This window comes from Chrysoperla carnea, chromosome 1, assembly GCF_905475395.1.
Source record: "Chrysoperla carnea chromosome 1, inChrCarn1.1, whole genome shotgun sequence".
Lineage (NCBI taxonomy): Eukaryota > Metazoa > Arthropoda > Insecta > Neuroptera > Chrysopidae > Chrysoperla > Chrysoperla carnea.
In genome coordinates, this window is record NC_058337.1 from 95,318,188 (window position 1) to 95,337,877 (window position 19,690).

At 29.2% G+C, this 19,690-nt stretch overlaps 1 protein-coding gene across 1 annotated transcript in view; it reads left to right on the forward strand.

Annotated features, from left to right (window-relative positions):
* LOC123305130 overlaps nucleotides 1–18,294 on the forward strand; it is a 295,035-nt gene extending 276,741 nt beyond the window's left edge. Inside the window, exons 5-6 of the mRNA XM_044886757.1 lie at nucleotides 14,661–14,809; nucleotides 15,840–18,294. Coding sequence (XP_044742692.1) covers nucleotides 14,661–14,809; nucleotides 15,840–17,750 — 2,060 coding nt within the window. The 3' untranslated portion in view covers nucleotides 17,751–18,294. The remainder of the gene's footprint in view (nucleotides 1–14,660; nucleotides 14,810–15,839) is intronic.
* Nucleotides 18,295–19,690: the final 1,396 nt, after the last annotated feature.

Below are 19,690 nucleotides of genomic sequence, written 5' to 3' on the forward strand. Positions count from 1 at the left end.
CCTCGATTATCTCGCAAACCAGTTATGACATTAACACGTGATTCGAAGCGTAATCGCGTATTTGAGAACTGAAATAGTTTTCACTAGAATAAGTTGAGTCGTTTTTTAATGTTAATGAAAGACTGGAAAAACCTGAATAAACAGAATCTGAGAAGTGAATAAAACACATCACTTATCTATGGACATAATGATCGTTCCAGCATAAGCTGCAGTAAATGTTCGAAAAATAATCTATGAAGGCTAACAAGACCTTTTTTTTAATGTTTTTTCCCCCTCTGGTAAGTTAGTCGCGTGGACTACAGGGGGCGCACTCACACGACTTCAGTACCACACCGGCTATGTACTGCCAATTTATTATGTTATTTATTTACTATATTGATCGTTAATATAAAAAAATGAAACCTTCAAGTGTTCAAACATGAATGTAGGTATTTTATAAATATTTTAATGAGGTAAATTTCAAATTATATAATTATTATACGTACATAGTTAAAATATGTTATATATAATATTTGCGTTATATGTAAGTTTAGTATACATATACCTTTACATTTTCTGGAATTTTTAAAATGTATAATATAAACAAAATTCATAATTATGTAGGTTATTTTAACTTTATAAATACCCTATTTATTTAACTCAATACACAATATTAAAAGCTCTCATAGATTTTACATTCTCTAGGTAGGTACAAGCAGTTTAATAGGTATATCTAAATAAATGAAATTTTGTATTTATAACGAAAATATTTATTTAAATTACAAGAGAATACCGAAAATTTATTCCGTTAACTAGATGTAAGAAAATTATATTTAATTTTATATCATAATTAAACTCACTAACACAATTAGACGAGGCAATTTAACACAAAAAACGTCAAAACTGCGAAAATTCTAAATACTGCGAAAATTTATTTTTTCTATCAGGTTCTAGATGATATTTATAAACTTTATGAACATTATCGGGAAATACTTTTCCTCGTTTGTGCATTAAAAAATGCAGTTTTTTGTGATGCAATTTTATCCCGTCAATAATGTACCAAATAGATTGAAAATGGTTCCTCTGGTGTTTTTGGGGTCGCTGAACACGAATCCGATTTCAAATCTTTGAAGTAGCTGGGAATCTGGGCATCCCGATTTTAGATTTACGTTGTGTACCAGCGGCAGATTTACGCTCTGGGCAAACTAAAATTTCCGCCCCTTTACGGAGAAAACTTTTTAATTCCACACAATGTATACCTTCACTCTGATTCTCGATAATTTGCATTACTATGGGATTTTCAGGTGATGATTTATCCGAAGTAATTTCTTGCGTATCTGTAACATAAGCCCATTTTACAAATTGATTTCGGAAAAGCAATCAGATATGTTAGACTTTAGAATAACATGCAAGTAATTTATATATACAAGTCAACTTCGAATTCGGCGAGATATTTTTCACAGTCGTAGAAGAACGACTTTTGTCTGGTTCTTTGTGGAAAAATGTGTGTTTTTTTCATTTTCACTTTGAGACTTTTCAGCAGCTCGTTTTCTGAATTCAGACCTACACAATTTTATCCGATCATCACTCATTTTTATCCGTGATGTATTTAACAACTTGTTACACAGATGGCAGAAATTACATAAGTTACACAGATGGCATCAAGTTGCTCAGCTCGTTCAGGAAAAAATTCGCTCACCTTTTCGAGATTGATAGACATGAACATAAGTTAGTTAAACTAATAAAAGTAAATATGTTTAAAAAATAGCAATAAAAAAAGTTTTTTTTAAAAGCTATAAAAAAAAAGTTTTATTTCTCCATAATCTTCCGCTCTGGGCAATAGCCATTGTTGCCCATGCCTAAATCCGCCCTGTGTTTATGGTTGCAAGCATGTGCCGTCTCTAATAATGTACTGTTAATAAATTCGAACTGCGAATAAATAAAACTTGTTTTTTCCATTGTTATTGTTGATTATAAGATAGATTATTGAGTTCAATGTACGGTATCAAAACCAATAATTTCACTAATTTCACAATAATGTCTAAAAACAGAAAAAATAGGAACAATTTACTTTAAATAATAATTTATTTATCCATATTGTAGAATTACAGTTGTTGTAGTACAGGCATAACCAAGTAAGATATTTAGGAATGAGAGCGAAAGTATCTGCCAATTCGCGCATAAGATTTATAGAAAACTCAGATTATAAATTTATTATATAAAAAAGAAAATTATAATATGTGACTCTGAATAACCACTGAATATAACCACTAAATTGTTCAATTTATGTAAATTTTGTGGTTTCAAACATTTATCAAAACCAAGAAGATGATACATTTAAAACCCCATTCATATGTACTATACATTTATACAATTTATATACATTTTATAGGCACGACAAATACACATTTACAATCTCTGTAATTGAGATCTAATTTATGGTTCAAAACGATGTCTTACTAAAGGATAAGAAAGAACATGGTACATTGATAGATGATGGGCTGAATAGGCTGTGTTAAATATTATATGAGTAGAAATACATTCTATAAAATATTCTCACACGACATTCGTCTCTTTATATCACTAACAATAAGTCTACTATATTAATCGTTCAGTTTACATCTAGGCATAGGCGTCTACCACGAGTATGACAGAGTACATGCGATAATCAATGCATCTAAGTAAGAGGTATTGTAGATGTTATATGAAATTGCAAAAGTATGTCTTACAACTCCAAGCGTCGTACAACCAACTCTTTTCTTACAACTAACTCAACGCGTATCGAAGCTTCAACACATGTCTATAACACCTCTTTCTTAGATACATTGCTTAACGCATGTATTCTGTCATACTCGTAGTAGTCCGATGCCTAGATGTGAACTGAACACTGGGTATATTACTTACTGTCTTCTGGTCTATATTATTCAATCAAACCTAAGTGACTAAGAAAGTTCCATTATAACTGCGAATTAATTAAGTTTTTTCCATCTCTAAGACTCGCTAAGTCGTCACCAACTCTTCTCTTGGTGAACTTGTATTTCCGGAGGAAGAAGTTCTGTAATATTTTTAAACTGACATTGGCAGTAACAAGACTACCTGAATAATGAAATTTGGTAGAAAGTATGAATATTTAGCAGAAAGAATGCGATAAACAAGAAATTAAAAAGAGCTGCCATAAAATCACCGGTAACAATGAATTGGAACTTATTTAATGAATATTTGCGTGCATATATCAAATCAAACTCTGATTTATTAATATTTAATTTTTTTAATTTTGATACAGAAACCTAGCCCAAAACATGTCTTTCTGAAAGTTATTTAAAAAAAAAGGGAGCGAATAATAACTTCAGCCGTCTTTCCATAAGAAAGTAATAATCAATATAAATTCGGTTTACCATTGTACCGAAGACAATGTGTAACCGAATGATCTTAAGTGGTCAAGCGGTTTCATAAAAATATAATCTCATATATAAATATAAGAATAATGGACACACAAATCGCAACAAAAATATTTCTACAAGAATAGTATATTCTTGTAGGGAGCAAAAGTGAAGAATGTCTCAGATCTCAAAGATGAGATCTGAAACGTTCTTTACAGCGGGAGGAAAATTGACTCAATTCGCTCGTAGGAGAGAAAGATTTTCTTTTAAGTGAATCCATTGCTTTTTATCCCAGTCTTTTAAAATTAAAAAAATTTTGTATTTGCAGTATTTGATAGTTACACGATTACCGTTAACATTAACTTGTTCACGAATCAATCGATTATAATAGACAAATCAATACCGATATTAGAATTTGAATCAGTAACCACCTGTCCGAATTGTGCCAAATGGTTGATATCATATCAATAAAAAACATGTAACTTTCATGAAATAGCTCAATTTTCTCTCACTCTTCCTGAAATAACAATGCAGTGCCTATCAATACAAACAAATATTAACTCAAACAAGTACCTATATTAGCTCAAAAGTAATTTTTTTAAATCAAATCATTCTTTTTTTTAAACATAGAACATATTAAACATATTTTTGAACGCACTGTTTTTAGTAAATTGTGTTTCACAAACCTAAAAGTAGGTGTAGACTTCTACAATATTAGTAAAAACATTAGAGAGGCAGTAAGAGATTTAAAGGAAGAATTAAGTAAAGTTGAGGGAAAATATTCTTATGAATATTTGCATGAAAATACAAATACAGTAAATTGAACATTATGGTTCGCGAAAAATTACTCACATATGGTGACTTCAATTTTTAGGTTTGCCCGAAAAAAACTAAAATTACAAAACTCGTGAGCTCAATCACTAAGGTCGTATTTCTCCTTCATTAAATGTTTCTTCTTTTTTAATGTTTTCTACTGAAATGAGATTTTAGTCTTTTCTTGATTTCTACCTCATGAATTATTTATATAAAAGGGCGGGAAGACACTACCAAAAAATCAGACTTCTCTACCTATATCAGTTTAGAGGAGCTTTGGAGGTGCACAAAGCGTTAAAACTTTATGATTTTTTGACATAAGGGAGAAACACCTTCAAAAGACTCTTCCTTGATATTAATTAAATCAACATACTGATTTTCAATCCTGTAGGTTATTTTGTATGGATTGTACAGACGCACAAAATCACAAAAAAGAGTTTTGTCTAGGAAGCCCCACCCCCCCAGTAACTAAAACGACCGTTTTTATACATCGTTCTGCTCTGTTACTATCCCTACATATCAAACTAAAGGGACTTTCCCAGCTTCTTTTGAGTTCCTTTTTTTCGAGCATGCCGCTGCACATGCTGGAAAAATTTTTTTATAGAAATTTGATACAGTGCATGTCTATATTATAAAATACTCGTATTTCGCTACTAGAAAGTAAACCTAACCTCTGGATTAAATTTTTTTCTGGTATTTATGAAAAGTTTGTGAAATTTTTCCCCACAATTTTTTATAATTAGGAAGTTTTTTTTTTCAAATTTCTATTTCCACCGCTCGAAAAACCAATGATTCTTACTAAGTTTGGCAAAAAATGAGTCATTAAGATTAGTTAACTATCCAGAATTTTTTTTGATTTACATGAAGATCAGCAGACAAGAAGAACATGCAAAATTGACACGTAAGTACGAGTCCCCCCAAAAATTTTGCTGATACGAAATTTTTATGCAGCACATTGTATATGAATGTTGAGTAACGTTATTTAGATATTTAATACGATTTCGATTGTCAAGTTCGTACAGTATCGTTTTCAAACCAAAATTTATTTTATATAGCTTCGAAAAGTTGTAACTTCGTATATATATACTGAATACATTCGTAAATGTAATACAGTTCTAGCCAGAAAAATTGAAGCTGTGGATTAGACCAACTATAGCATTGAAAAATTTCCAACAAGACGTTTGACGATTTTATGTAAGGAAAACAGTTTTTATTCAATTGTGTGGCTATTTAATTAAACAATATTAATGACAAAGATATTTTGCAGACATTAACAAATATGTATTTTTACAAAATAAAATCGTGTCTATTGGAGACGATGGAGAAAATGCGATTTCATTTTTTCTGCAATATCTTACTGCTTGTGGCTTTTTTTGATATAAGGATTCACACACTACTGACACTATTGAAAATGGTTTAAACGAAACGGTACTTACAAGCCAACACCAAAAATTTTGCTAAACTTGTTCCATTCCTTGAATGAAATATCTATAGTTTAAATATTTAACACGCAGTTTTTTAACTGCATTTTCTCTTTTCTGCTTAAGAAGTGGCTGAAAAGTGTATCAATTTTGACCAGAATAATGAAAAATTGTCGAAATTCCACGTGCCTAACATATTGCAAAATTTATTTTACATTTCTCGAAAATCACGATTTTGTCGACTCTAGCTAGGCGATCTAGCATAAGGATGGAAAATCATAAAGAGAGCAAATAGCAAAAGGGTTAAAATAAGAATATGACTTTTTAAGGCTCACAAAAAATATTGGCGAAAAGTCGATTAAGATTAAGGACCTGAACAATGCAAAATAAATTTTTCTACATGTTATCATCGGGGAAAGCTAGAGAAAGCAAGACCCTTTTAAAGTCAACAGCTTTAGCGTGAAATGTGAATAGTACTATTTCTTTTAACAACTCCAACCGTGTTATAAATAAAGTACATGAGTTGTTTCCAAAAGTGTCGGGTTAATGGAAATTTATGTTTTTTTTTTACATTTATTGAAAAATAATTTCTTTTATCAATTTTTTATTTTTTTTTTTTTTTTTTTGAAGTATTTCAGTTATTTTTTAACGGAACAATACTTAAATGTTTCTACTTTCTATCCTTCTAACATACTGTGTAGATAGATAGGTGTACTAGTATAGTAGGTATATAGTTAGTTATTTGTTACTAGCTCAGTATAAATGTTTTAAAACCACTGTAAATTAAACCATGTAACAATTTAGAGCACAATAATTAACATAATTTAATTTTCATTACTGGAATTATCAATTTTATACACAGTTAAAACATTTAAAATTGTGTTTCTTGCATTTCTATACAGATACGCTTAGTTTTAATTTAATATTTAGAAACTTACAGATCAAATTTGATTTCAAAAATAACTCACTGAAAATCCGCACTTTTAATAAAACACAATACTTTCATGGTTTCAATATAGTGTGTGCGCTAGAAACAGGGACCAAAAACAAGAAATTTGAACACGGAGTTTTCTCTTAAATTTTTCTTTAGAGAGTATAGAAGAATAAAAAACATATTACCAATTAAAAAAAAAGCGTTTCTGTTTTAAATTAGATTTTAATTTTCTGAAACTTTATACATTTTGAATTGACACTTTTCCCTGAAAAAACCAACAAACTTGAACAATTTTACCAAATATATACAAAGAACCTATCAAAAGATCAATAAAAATTTGTTATTTTTTATTTGTGCATAATATGAAATGTGTGATCTTCATAGTCAATCAGAAGTTAGGTCAATTTATGTCAAGGTATACTAATTTTAGTCCCATATTGATGATACGAACAAAAATTTAGTATAGGTGTACATAAAATCACCTAATTAAGCCATTTCTGTTTGTCTATCCGTTTGTCCGTGAATACGATAACTAAAAAACGAAAAGAGATATCAAGCTGAAATTTTTATAGCGTGTTCAAGGAGTAAAAAATGAATCAATTGGGTCTTAGGTCCGTAGGACCCATCTTAATAAGCGTGAAGCATAGAAGAAAAGTTTAATAGTAAAAATGTTCTTTAGAAAAACATAAACAACTTTTGTTTGAAACAATTTTTTCGTAAATAACTTTTTTCGGATATTTAGTTCAAAATGGAATTGTGCAAAAACTATTAGGCCGAATGAAACGTTCCAAAGCTAATTTTGTACGTTGAGGTTTCAACTACATTCCAATTTTATTATAAACAATTATTTGCAAATAAAGTCAATGAATTTTTTTTGCTGTCGTATTGTGGCATATTTCAAACAATTGGAACTTCTACGAACCTACACAAGCAAACTTAAGAAAAAAAGTCATTTGAAACTTAAGATTTTATGAAAAAACTAAATTATTATTATTGAAGAAATCTCAAGATTTATCGAGGCAGGCAACTTTGAAAACCTCACAGTATATGAAAATATAGGGTTTGTTAATTCTTAGGCCAATAATGATAATATCAACACAAATAAAATGGTATTTTTTTAAATGCTATGCTTCTTTACAAAACTCTTGTTTCAAAATACACCAAGGAAATTTTAATTTCACTTAGTAAATTCAAAATAATATGGATTCTTTGTTAAAATGTATTTTTTTAATTTTATTAATTATGGAAATATGATTTTAATTACGAAGTGCCTATTTCCACGTTAACGTATAATTAATTTTTAATATTTAAACGTGAAAAATCTTATATGAGTGTGTGTACCATAAATCGTTAGACATCCTTGTTGGGTAAAATAGATGCAACAAATTATTTCGAAAATAAATATAACGTACTTGTTCGGGATATCTTAAAACTACATTTTATTCAACAGCCACCTTCAGAGGCAGGACCGAAACTACAATAGGGCAACAATAGTGCAAGTATATCATGATTATCATGCTTATCATAACGCCAAAATAATGTTATTTTTGCTTTAGAAATTCCACAGTATTACTATAACAAGTGATTTTTGTATGGGACTATCCAAATTTCCTAATTTGCTTCTATCCCAGGACCTTTTCCACTCTTCTTTCGGTCCTGTTCAGGGGCATTCTAAATTCAAATCGTTCCAAAATGTTCCTTATAGTCCGGGAGCATAGTAATAAGAGAAATGCCGTGCCGAATTTTTAGTTTTTAAACTATGCAATACTTGTAAAACTATTCTTATAATGATTATTGAAGGTTATCTTTTTATACCATGTATATAAAATATAACAAGGTATACTAAGTTTAGTCCCAAGTTTGTAACGCTTAAAAATATTGATACTATGAACAAAATTTGGGTATAGGTGTTCATAAAATCACCTAATTAGTCCATTTCCGGTTGTCTGTCTGTCTGTCTGTCTGTCTGTCGTCTGTCTGTCGTCTGTTTATCCGTCTTTCTGGCGTCTGTCTGTCCGTCTGTCATCACGATTACCCAAAAACAAAAATCAAGCTGATATCAAGCTGAAATTTTTATAGCGTGCTTAGGACGTAAAAAGTGAGGTCGTGAACCCATCTTGTAAACCGTTAGAGATAGAACAAAAATTTAAATGTAAAATATGTTCCTTATAAAAAAATAAACAACTTTTGTTTATTTTAACAACAGTTTTTCGTTAACATCAATGTTTACCCGTGAGGGCGCAATTTATGCACAAATTGTATAATTCTATGGGAAAATCAGTTATATATGTGACATGTATGTATGTGTAATGTGACAGAGTAATCTACACTGTCTATACGTGCTATTTCAACAATTAACTCAGTCAATTGTTTGTTTTCACTTTTTTTTGTTTTAAATCCAAGAGATGCAACTTAATGTAATAAATGTGTTCATTGCTCTATACTATATATCTAAACTTTGATTTAGAAGCTTCTTGGTGGCATTGTTCATATACCAACAAATGGTGCACTATTTTACGTTAGCGTGTAAATAGCAGGAACCGCCTTTAATTATCAGACACAAGGTTTTGTCATATACGGTATTTATAGAAGTTTTTCTTTCATAGTAATGAGAGGAAAGTTTTATTCATATTAAAATTCATTATGCAAATTTATATGTGGGAAGATAAATATTACGTCGTATGAAGCTTTAAGCTATGAAAAATATACGTAAAATTTTCTTTTTTTTTTGTCGTTTAAAGACAATTGAATGTTATTTAAGTTTTTATGTGGTGTAAAGTTCTGTTTTAAAATATTAAGTTATAACTAAAAATAAACTTTTTAAAGTTGACATTATTAGAGATGATAATAATAGTTAATTAAGTAGTTCTATTAAAACAGTCAAAAGTGGTAAAATAGTTTTTACTATGTTACATCGTTAGTTAAAACTTATTAATTATATTTATACACACAAAAAAACGAGCGCCAGTTTTTTTTTAACTATATAGATAGTATTAAAAATTATTCGATAACTAATTGTCGAAATTTTTGAATGATTTTATTTTGTAAATGAAGTAGAAAACAATGCAGGGAAAGGAGACATAGTAAAAAACCACTACAGCTATTATACCTACCCTCCGTGGTTTCCTACTTGATAACCAACCGTAAAGATTACTCTTGCATTAATGCAAAGTGCAAAGTAAAGTCAACTTGTTAAAATTTTAATGTTCTTTAATAACATATCTAGATTTTTAATGCGAGTACACGTATTTTAGTTTTGCACATGAAATAAATATTAATCTCACTCAAAAAATTAAACGAGCAAAACAATTTGAAAGATTTTACGTTCTTCGTGAATAAATGTCGTGGAACAAAAAATATCGTTTGATGATCCCAGCATTGATAAATCCAAGAAAGGCAGTCCCTGGACACTTTAAAAATATTACAAAAAATAGAAAACTTTTGCTTCTGCTATTTTTTTTTTTTTATAACGCCGAGAACCTTGCCCAATTTTTTGCATTTCAAGTTTCTAAAACTAGGCATTACAAGCTTAGATTTAGACCTATAGAACCGGTTTTGAGATCTCTAGATCAAATCGTTTGAAATTCGGAGTATTTAACGTCAAATAACTGTAAAATTTCACGTTTTTTGAAAAAAACATATCGTACACTTGGTGGTTATCAGCCTCCGGGCAAATGCATCACTCGGGACCATTTTTGTTTCTTGAGATTTTATCTACTTACTGTCAAATTTTCTAGACAACCGGAACTATAAGAAATAATTTAGAGGTTTAATCCTCGTTTACCTATACTGGAGTAATAAATATAATTTCAAATCCACCTCAATACCCATTAAAATAAAAACCAATCATATTTTTAAAGTTATTTTTTACCATCCCAAAATACATTTATTTTGTTTTACATTTAGATAATTACATAAAAAGTATTTCCAATTGAATTATAAATTGTATTTTAACATAATTAAAAATTATATTTTAACAAATTAAGATGTTTAATTACATAAAACAGTATTCAAGAAAATTAATGTAGGTACCGGTGTTAAATAAAAAACTTTAATAAGATGACGTCTATTCAGCCGTACACCTTCGTCCAGGTTCACCCTGTATGACTTTGCAAAATTTCAAATCGATATTCCTCTGAATATCGAAAATAGAAGTGTCTTCATCAAAAATGCGACACACTGTATATTATTTAACAAGATCCTAAAAATTTATAAATATTATTTAAAAAGTATCGATTTAGAACTTTCTAACAATAACTAAACAGAGCTAAGCCTTCGTATAAGCAACTTACTTATCAAAACGCAAAAATCATTTTATAATATATTACCAGTATTTTGAGAACTCGATTGATTACAACGCGACCTTAACTGTGCCAGGGAGGCAAAACGCTAAATGAAAAAATATTGTTGATATTCGCTTGTTTTACATTGAACAATTTCTGAGAAGGAATTTTTTAATAAAGTTTTGGGAAAATAATATAATAATAATGCTTCCCAACCAATAAAACATAATGGCCTTAACCTCGTAGTAAATAAATCACATTACACTTTTGACTAGGTTTGTACGAGGGACACTGCAGGTTCCTGAGAATTTGGCACTTTGAGTAGTAATAACTTCAAGAAAATAATTTGAATTCTTAATTATTTTTAGGGCCCAACTAGAAAAAGGTGAAAATAACAGTACGCTGCACAAATAAATTTGTTGTAACATATTTCCCATAATATTTTAGCTGAGACGCCGAAAATTCTTTAGTTTGTAGAACTACCTATATACAAAATATTCATTTTCGTAATGGTTTTTTATGTAGATTAAGATGGTAAAAATAATATGACAAAAATAAAATTGACAAAAATCTATGGTGTTTTGTTCTACAGCGTTTTTAAAATCGTATACTTGCAATCCACCCTGTAATAATAAATTTTATAAAATCTTTTAAGACATTTTTTCATACTTTCTAGTTCTATTTATAAACCATAACATGCAAATGGTCCTTATCTTCAAGATTGATACTTTTAAATACTTACAAACTTAGTGCTAGGGAAGAAATGTTTACAGAAAATCGTGATCTTAAGTTCTATGAAATTTTACAGATAAACTTTATAAATTAGTATTACTAATTATTATCTAAAAAGTTTATTTAAATTGATATAAATGTTGTTCAGATCTATTTTTATAAGCAGTTGCCCTTTCTCTAATCAATTCCTAGAATTATCTTCTAACTAATCAAAATTTCATTAATATAACACACAAGCATTTACAAACGTCCGAAGGGGTCTTATACAAATAAGTCTGTTATATTATACATATATTGAATATCAATTAGTCAAACTTCTCAACCTCAAATAACATAATCAAATTGACATATCTTACATTCAAATACAGGATGCGATTCATTAAAATTTGAACTGAAATAAAAGACTGCCGCCTGGATAAACGTAAGAAAAGTAACCTTATAACACATAATCGAATCTCAGTCAATTAGAATCAACAGTTGTATTTTAATCACGTCAGTCTAATACACAATATTTTAAAAACAAGTGAAAACAAACAATAGGCTGAGTTAATTGTTGAAATACCATGTATATACAGTGTTGATGATGCAATCGTTTGCTTTTTTATGTTACGTAAGTAAAGAAAGATATCCACTCATAGATAGCCGCACACACATTACTGATATTCCTATAAAATACATACATAAAATTTGCACCTTATTTGGGCCCTAGCAGGTACCTAAACAGTGATGTTTACGAAAAAATGTTTCAAACAAATGTAATTTTAATATGATTTAGTTTTATAATTAAAAATTTGTAATTTTAATTTTCCAAACAAAAGTTCGTTTTCTTACTAGCACACAGCCCCGCCTTAATTAACGTGACAACTCTCAGATTCAAAACGCATTTCATTCCTAGCCTAGTTTAATAAAGAAAAGTATACGCGAAACTCACCCGTCTTAAAATAAACTCTTAAACTAAAATGTTGCCAACTCGAGCACAAAACGATCAAAAAAGAACTATAAAGATCATAGAAAATTTTTAACTCGATTTCTATTAATTAGTTAAGTAACTGAATCTACTGATAGGTAGATTTTTTTTACCTATAAGACTAATTTTTTACAATATTTCTTACATTTATTTAGTTGGTTATTTTTGGAAGGAATATTTTTAATATTCGACGTAATAATTGCTATTTAATTAAATACCAGTAGATATTCTCAACACTCCTTACCAGGTTGTTTTTCTGTAGGTTCTAAATCTGAGTTTATACCCTGTACAATAAGTTTTCAGCATGATTTAGTATATAATAATGAATAATTATAAACTTTATCAAACTAATACATATTTAAATTAACGTTATAGCAAATTTTAATATCATTCGATTATTCTTCGACATGTTCTTTTATTATCTACATATAACTAAATGATTTTATGAGCGAAATATTTCGATAGGTAATGATGTATTGGTCATATTTCCCTCAAAAATTAAGACTTGTGCAAGGGGAGAGAGATGAGGATATATTATAAATCTGTATCATGACCTTCCGAACACAATGACTCAGTATCTTTTAAAATACAATCCAAGCTTCTTATTATTGCACGGTGGAAAATGTATAGCATTAAATCATACGAATGAAACATAAAACTTCTAGTTAGAAAAATAGGGAATTTGGCTCATAGAAAAATTCAAACATCAAAATCAAGTCATTTGTAAATATGTATTATGTACCTAAATAAATGGTAATTATAATACAATCTAGTTAATTTTAAAGTTATTCAGTTTAATAGTTAAAGTCTAATCTTTATTTAATTTATCAATTTTTTTTGCATCCATCGTAGCGTTGGTCTTCCTATTTGTCGTGAATCCATGAGCTCCAGACCATTTTATGTTACTTTAGAAAGATTGTAATTCTTATTTTTCATGCCTTTAATTCGGTGACTGAAAAGACACTTTATGGGAGCTCAACATCTCCAGAAAGATTGTCTGTAAAATATGAAATGCAAGCAATACAAAATTTTCTGATACAAACTGATACAACGGAAATAAATTCTTTTATTTTCCATTTTCCTATTTTATTTTCTAAATTATCCAATTATACTAACACATTTATCATTTACAATATATAACTACTACATTTTCGTTTTATTTTTATCTAATAAGCATTTCGTGTTCACTATATTAAAAGGGAAAACGTAATCGTTGTAATTTGTACGGTAGCAATATATTAATTGATTTCTCATAATTAAATATGAAGTGCTTTTATTATTCACCTGTGTGTTATAAATTATTTCTTAATAAATATTTGACGCTTATTTTTTAACTTCGATACATTTTTGACAGTTGAATTGTGATCAAAATTAATTTTCAAATTTGTGATCATAATTAACCTAGCTCTAATAGATTTCAAGGATGTGGAGTCCTGGTCTCGGAATTAATCATATAAGTGATAGCTAGCGAGAAATTGACATCACAGCTGAAAAGAATGACCCAAAATTAGTGGGTTTCAAAAAAAATTCCAATAAGATCGGATCAACTTTGCCTGTGTTATCAAAAAAACAAATTTTTTAACTTTATGACGTCATCAAAATCCAAAAAATTTAATTTTGCTCCATCACTTTCAAATTTTATCCCATTTTGATAAACCAAGTATGTAATCCCACTAAATTTGGGTCATACTTTTCAAATTTGTAATCAAAATTAACTTAGCTCAAATAGGTTTCAAGAATGTGGAGTCCTGGTCCAGGAATTAATCATATAAGTGATAGCTAGCGAGAAATTGACATCACAGCTGAAAAGAATGACCCAAAATTAGTGGGTTTCAAAAAAAATTCCAATAAGATCGGATCAACTTTGCCTGTGTTATCAAAAAATCAAATTTTTTAACTTTATGACGTCATCAAAATCCAAAAAATTTAATTTTGATCAATCACATTCAAATTTTATCCAATTTTGATAAACCAAGTATGTAATCCTAGTAAATTTGGGTCATACTTTTCAAATTTGTGATCTAAATTAACCTAGCTCTAAGAGGTTTCAAGAATGTGGCGTCCTGGTACCAGAATTAAGCATATAGTCATTCTAGAATAAATTCCATTAATTATTTAACATAATTAATTATGATATTTTCTTCTTTGCAGTACCATCATGGGCAAGTCAACCAAATGGGTGTATGTTAACATCTTTACCATCATTAACAGTATTATATTTACCAGAACAAGCAGCTGTTGAATTGACATCTGATTGCGGTTTAGGTGGTACAAAGAGCATCGTTTGTAAAGGACAAGCGGTTAGTATTACATCGTAGCATTACTAAATGTACCAAATCAAAATTTAACACATTCAAAACCACAACCAATATGTCCTAATATTTATTTTATATTTTGTATATAAAAATTCAAATAGATAAAAAGAGATCTGATTTAAATTTTAGTCAAATCTACCTACATATTTCTTGCAATGAAAAATAACCAAAAAACATCTTCTGATGGGTTTTACATTAAGAGTGACCGATCTTTTAATTTAAATTAAAGCAAGTTGTGCAATAGATTTTTTTTTACTTAAAATACTGTTTTACACGCGTGTGTGTCAGCCACTGCAGGCAAACCTGTGCAGGCGTAGTGACCTGTGCAGGTGACTGGAGAAGAATCGAAATTCGATTCTTACTACCGGCACAAATGAAGACTAGCCGTGTGTGTGAATGATCCAGCATAAATGCACAGACATAAGTTTAGCTGTGGCGAGTTGCCAGCAAGTAACAGAGTCACGCCGTTTTTGTATTATTTCTAAACTGTGTAGAAATCTTCCGGTTTACCGTAGCGTGTGTGTGCTTTAGCCTGCACAGATATACCTGCTCCGTATACCTGTGTAGGTTTTCTGCACAGATATTCCGTTTTTCCATTTGTCTTGATAAGCTTAATTTACTAGCACCATTTGCTGCTATCAATAACAAAACGCCCAGTATATCCAATAAATAAATATAATAATAATAATAATTAAACTTCTAGTTCCACTAAATTCCAATTTTTTAAGTTTTTGCAATATTCCAATACTGTCAGTGTAACATTTTAAGAAACGGAATATCATTCTGCGCAAAACATCTCTTTTGTTACAATCTCCTCATGTTATAAAAGTTAATTAGACATGTTATTTTTTGTTCGAAACAATCGCACGATTCAATGCATAAAGTTTTAACTCTAGGTATTAATTAAATCATTTTATACAATACAAAACTTTTTCAATTAAATCATGAATATAATATTAAATTAAAATGTGTTCCAAATAATAATGGTCATAATTGATATTTTATTCTTTCACAGGACCGTGACGAAATGATTAAACAACTGTCATGTGGTATATCACCAGAGGACTTTGATGATAAAAATGTATCAAGATTAGCACCATTGAACAGTTCTCCAATCACATCACAAATTACAATTGATTCTGACTCAATTTCAACAAGTGCAATATCAACATCTAATGGCATTGATGTTACAACACACAAAAGTATTGACGCTACTAAAAATTGGTTATGGAGTTCAAATACGGTTGATGTTGAAGGTTATGATGCACCAACACGCCATCGAAGAGAAACTGATCACACCGATCTACCAGCAACCCTATCTACTTTATATGCCAGCACACTAATCAGTTCAACGAGCACTATGACTGCTGTCACGCCTAGTAATAATATAGAAGCTATCGAACCTGTACAGAATATAAATGAAGGAAAGATGTTACTCCCATCAAGTAATATTGAAGTTCATGAGTCCGATATTATGATGGACACACCATCAAAAATATTAGTTCGAAATGAAAATTTTGATGATGTAGAAACGTTTAACCCACGGGTGGGGCCAGAATTATCAAAACCGTTTGAAGAATTTATACAATCAGATACAATTAATATTGATGATAATGTTAAGAATTCATTAGATGAAAAAGATATCGATAAGCATGATAATTTCTTTGCAGCAGCTGAAATGCCAATAGAATTATCAACAATTGAGAATCTAAGCCCCGCAAGTGATAATACAATTCGAATAAGTACAACAACACATAATCCAATCACAACTGAAGATTTAATGACACGTGCAGCAATTGTAGTTACATCGACAACGGATGAAACAACAAATGAACCACAAATTAAATATGCAAATGCTGAACCAGATTTTATGTCAATAAATCAAGGACAGCTATTTGGTGGTGAGAATGGTACACATTTTGACATTGAAACTGAACCAAGCAATGATACCACAGAAATAACAATATCATTAACAACTCCATCTGAAAATCATCCTGTTAAATCTGTACCACCCTCAAACAAAGAAGTGCTGCAACCAACTGATAAATCACAACAGCATCCAACTGCACCGCCATCTATGACACAACCACGTGATACATTAAATACAACGAATGTGGTTGATAGTCAGCAATATGTTCAAACTACAACTCAAAAAGATACATCCGATAGTATAAAACTATTAGAGTTAGACACTGATTTTGTAGCGACACGTAAACAAGAAAATAACAATAGTAAATTCATAGAAATTGATGATTCATTTACTATTGGTGGAGATCCACATGAACATAAAATCATCGAAATTAATATTATCGATCGGAAGACAAAAAATTCATTACCGTCAAAACTAATTATCACAACAAAAGTAAATAATAAGTCAAAAATACCACCAAAACCGTTGTTTTCAAATCAAAAATTCACTTCAAGTGTTAAGAAAGATGGTAAAAATATTAAACCTCCAACTGTAATGCAACAAATTAATAAGTCCACTTTAAATGAGACAACACATGATATTATAAATGTTACAAACATAGTAACTACATCCCCTGATTTATTTGCCATTGATTCAAAAATAAACAGCTTAAATAATATTTCACCGGTGTTCAATAATGAATCTGAAACCATTCCAAGTACAACGCAAGCAGCATCGAAAACTGACATAGTTATTCCAGAAAGAATTAAAGAACAAGAAATTGAAGTTCAAAAGCAACAAGAAGAAAATTTTCGCCGAGAATTCCAATCAATGAATCCAATTAAAATTAATGACCAATTTATAAACGAAGCAAGTATTGAGGACGGTTCGGCTCAAAATAACGACGAATTAAATTCTGATATACCACCAACGCATAAACATAGAGGTCGTTTATTACCACGATCGCCACACCGTAGTAATTATTATCCCTATTTCTTCAGTCGAGTTTTGGGGTAAATTTTGACGAAAAGTTTTTTGTAGATTATTTATTGAAAGATTGAGGGACATGAAATATGCAAATTTAGCTGTGTATGATGTCATTAAAATAGAATAATGCTGGACATTCCTAAAATACATGGGATAGTGGGATATTGTATTTATTATATTCATAGAATTAACAAATTATTCCGTTTTTTACCTTGTTAAATTTGTATAGGTAATTTTTTTAAAAAAAGGACTAGTTATTCTTATTTTAACCTGTTTAATCGAATGGATCAGTTCATAGTTTTTGTTAAGTTTAAAACAAGCAAGTTTTCTCTCGATTTAGGTAATAAGACACACTGACAGAAAATTCATATAACTACATAATAGAAATTAGGTTAGAAAATACACGTTTGCTAGGTTAGTTTAATCACATTAACTAAATCTTTTTGTAATTATTAGGAAAAATAAATTAACAATTTATCACACACTGTTTATTCGGATTCGAAATTTTAAATTCGGAAATACCAGATATACCTACATGGAAGTATAATTTGATAAAATTTAAAAAAAACAAACTCTTGCTAAAACATTTTAACTTTTTAATAGCTGTTTGTCCACGGTCTTTTGTTAGGACTCCATGTATTTTTCGGAAACAGAATTTTTATAACATGTATGGATTCTTAAAATAAATTAAAAACCTCTTACTGGACAATTCACGATTGATGATTTACTATAAGACTCACGAATAATTAGTATTGATGTGAACTGATTCATTAAAATTTGTTCACACTTGTATACTTCACGAAGATATGTATCCGTATTAACAAAAGTAAATTAGATATTTATTATTTAGAAAATTAAAAGAATGGAAGAACTACTTTTGAACAGTACTAGGAACTTAACTAACAAAAATAAATATAGTTCTGAATTGCCAAACTATTTTTAGTGATTAAACAAAACAAAAATTAGTATTTACTTAGTTTAAGTTTAATGTTTGTAATTTTTCCAAAATTAATAATATTCAAAGATCAGATGCATAAGAGTTTATCATTTAAAAATAATTATATAATTATATAAAAATGTAAGCTATACTGAACAATTTCTAAACATTTAATGTTTAAACAAAAATTATATATGTAAGGTCTTAAAACATGCGGCGATGCGGCAGATACTTAACCTTACATGACATTCTAGAATATTCGGAAAACGGAATCTATATGTTTCCATCTATAAAACATAATAGGTACCTACTATTATGTTGGTATTTATATGTACAAAACGATCACGTCTAATCAAAATTAGTTTAAAAATAAATCTAAATTCTAAAGCAAAGGTTGTATTTTTAATTGGAATAATTTTTGTTCGAAAAACCTTTCATCGAATAAATTTGACAATAGTTAATTATAAAAATATGAACAATGTATTAGCAGTATTAGACAGTCTGACAAATATCTATCACCATTCGTTAGATCAGTTTTAAAGAAATCTTGTTTATGAATCAGAGTTGCCAAATTAAAAAAAAGTGTTTTGTACAGAAAAGCTGATAAACATATTTTTAAATGATAAATATCTCATATTTAATTACATTTATTAAATTAATTAATAGATTTAAAAAGGAAGACACATTAATTCACCAATCACACTACACACACCATACGTTAAGTAATAAAAATCACGATGTAGGTATATAAATTTATTGCTAGATATTTGAAAAAGATAACTTCAGCATTTCACTTGCACTTTATGTAGAGCATTTTTTTTTGTCTAATTATTATATAAAGCCTAATATTATTTCGTCAAATACAATCCTTGATCGATTTTGAAAAATGAATTTTTTAATTCTGTTTTTAATTTAAAAGATTCGAGGTCAATTATTAAAATTAAGAAAAAAATTTCAAATAAATAAAGTAAAAAAGATTATTTATTTTTTTAAATAAATAATAAACGATACTTATTTCAAATTTCATTTGTTA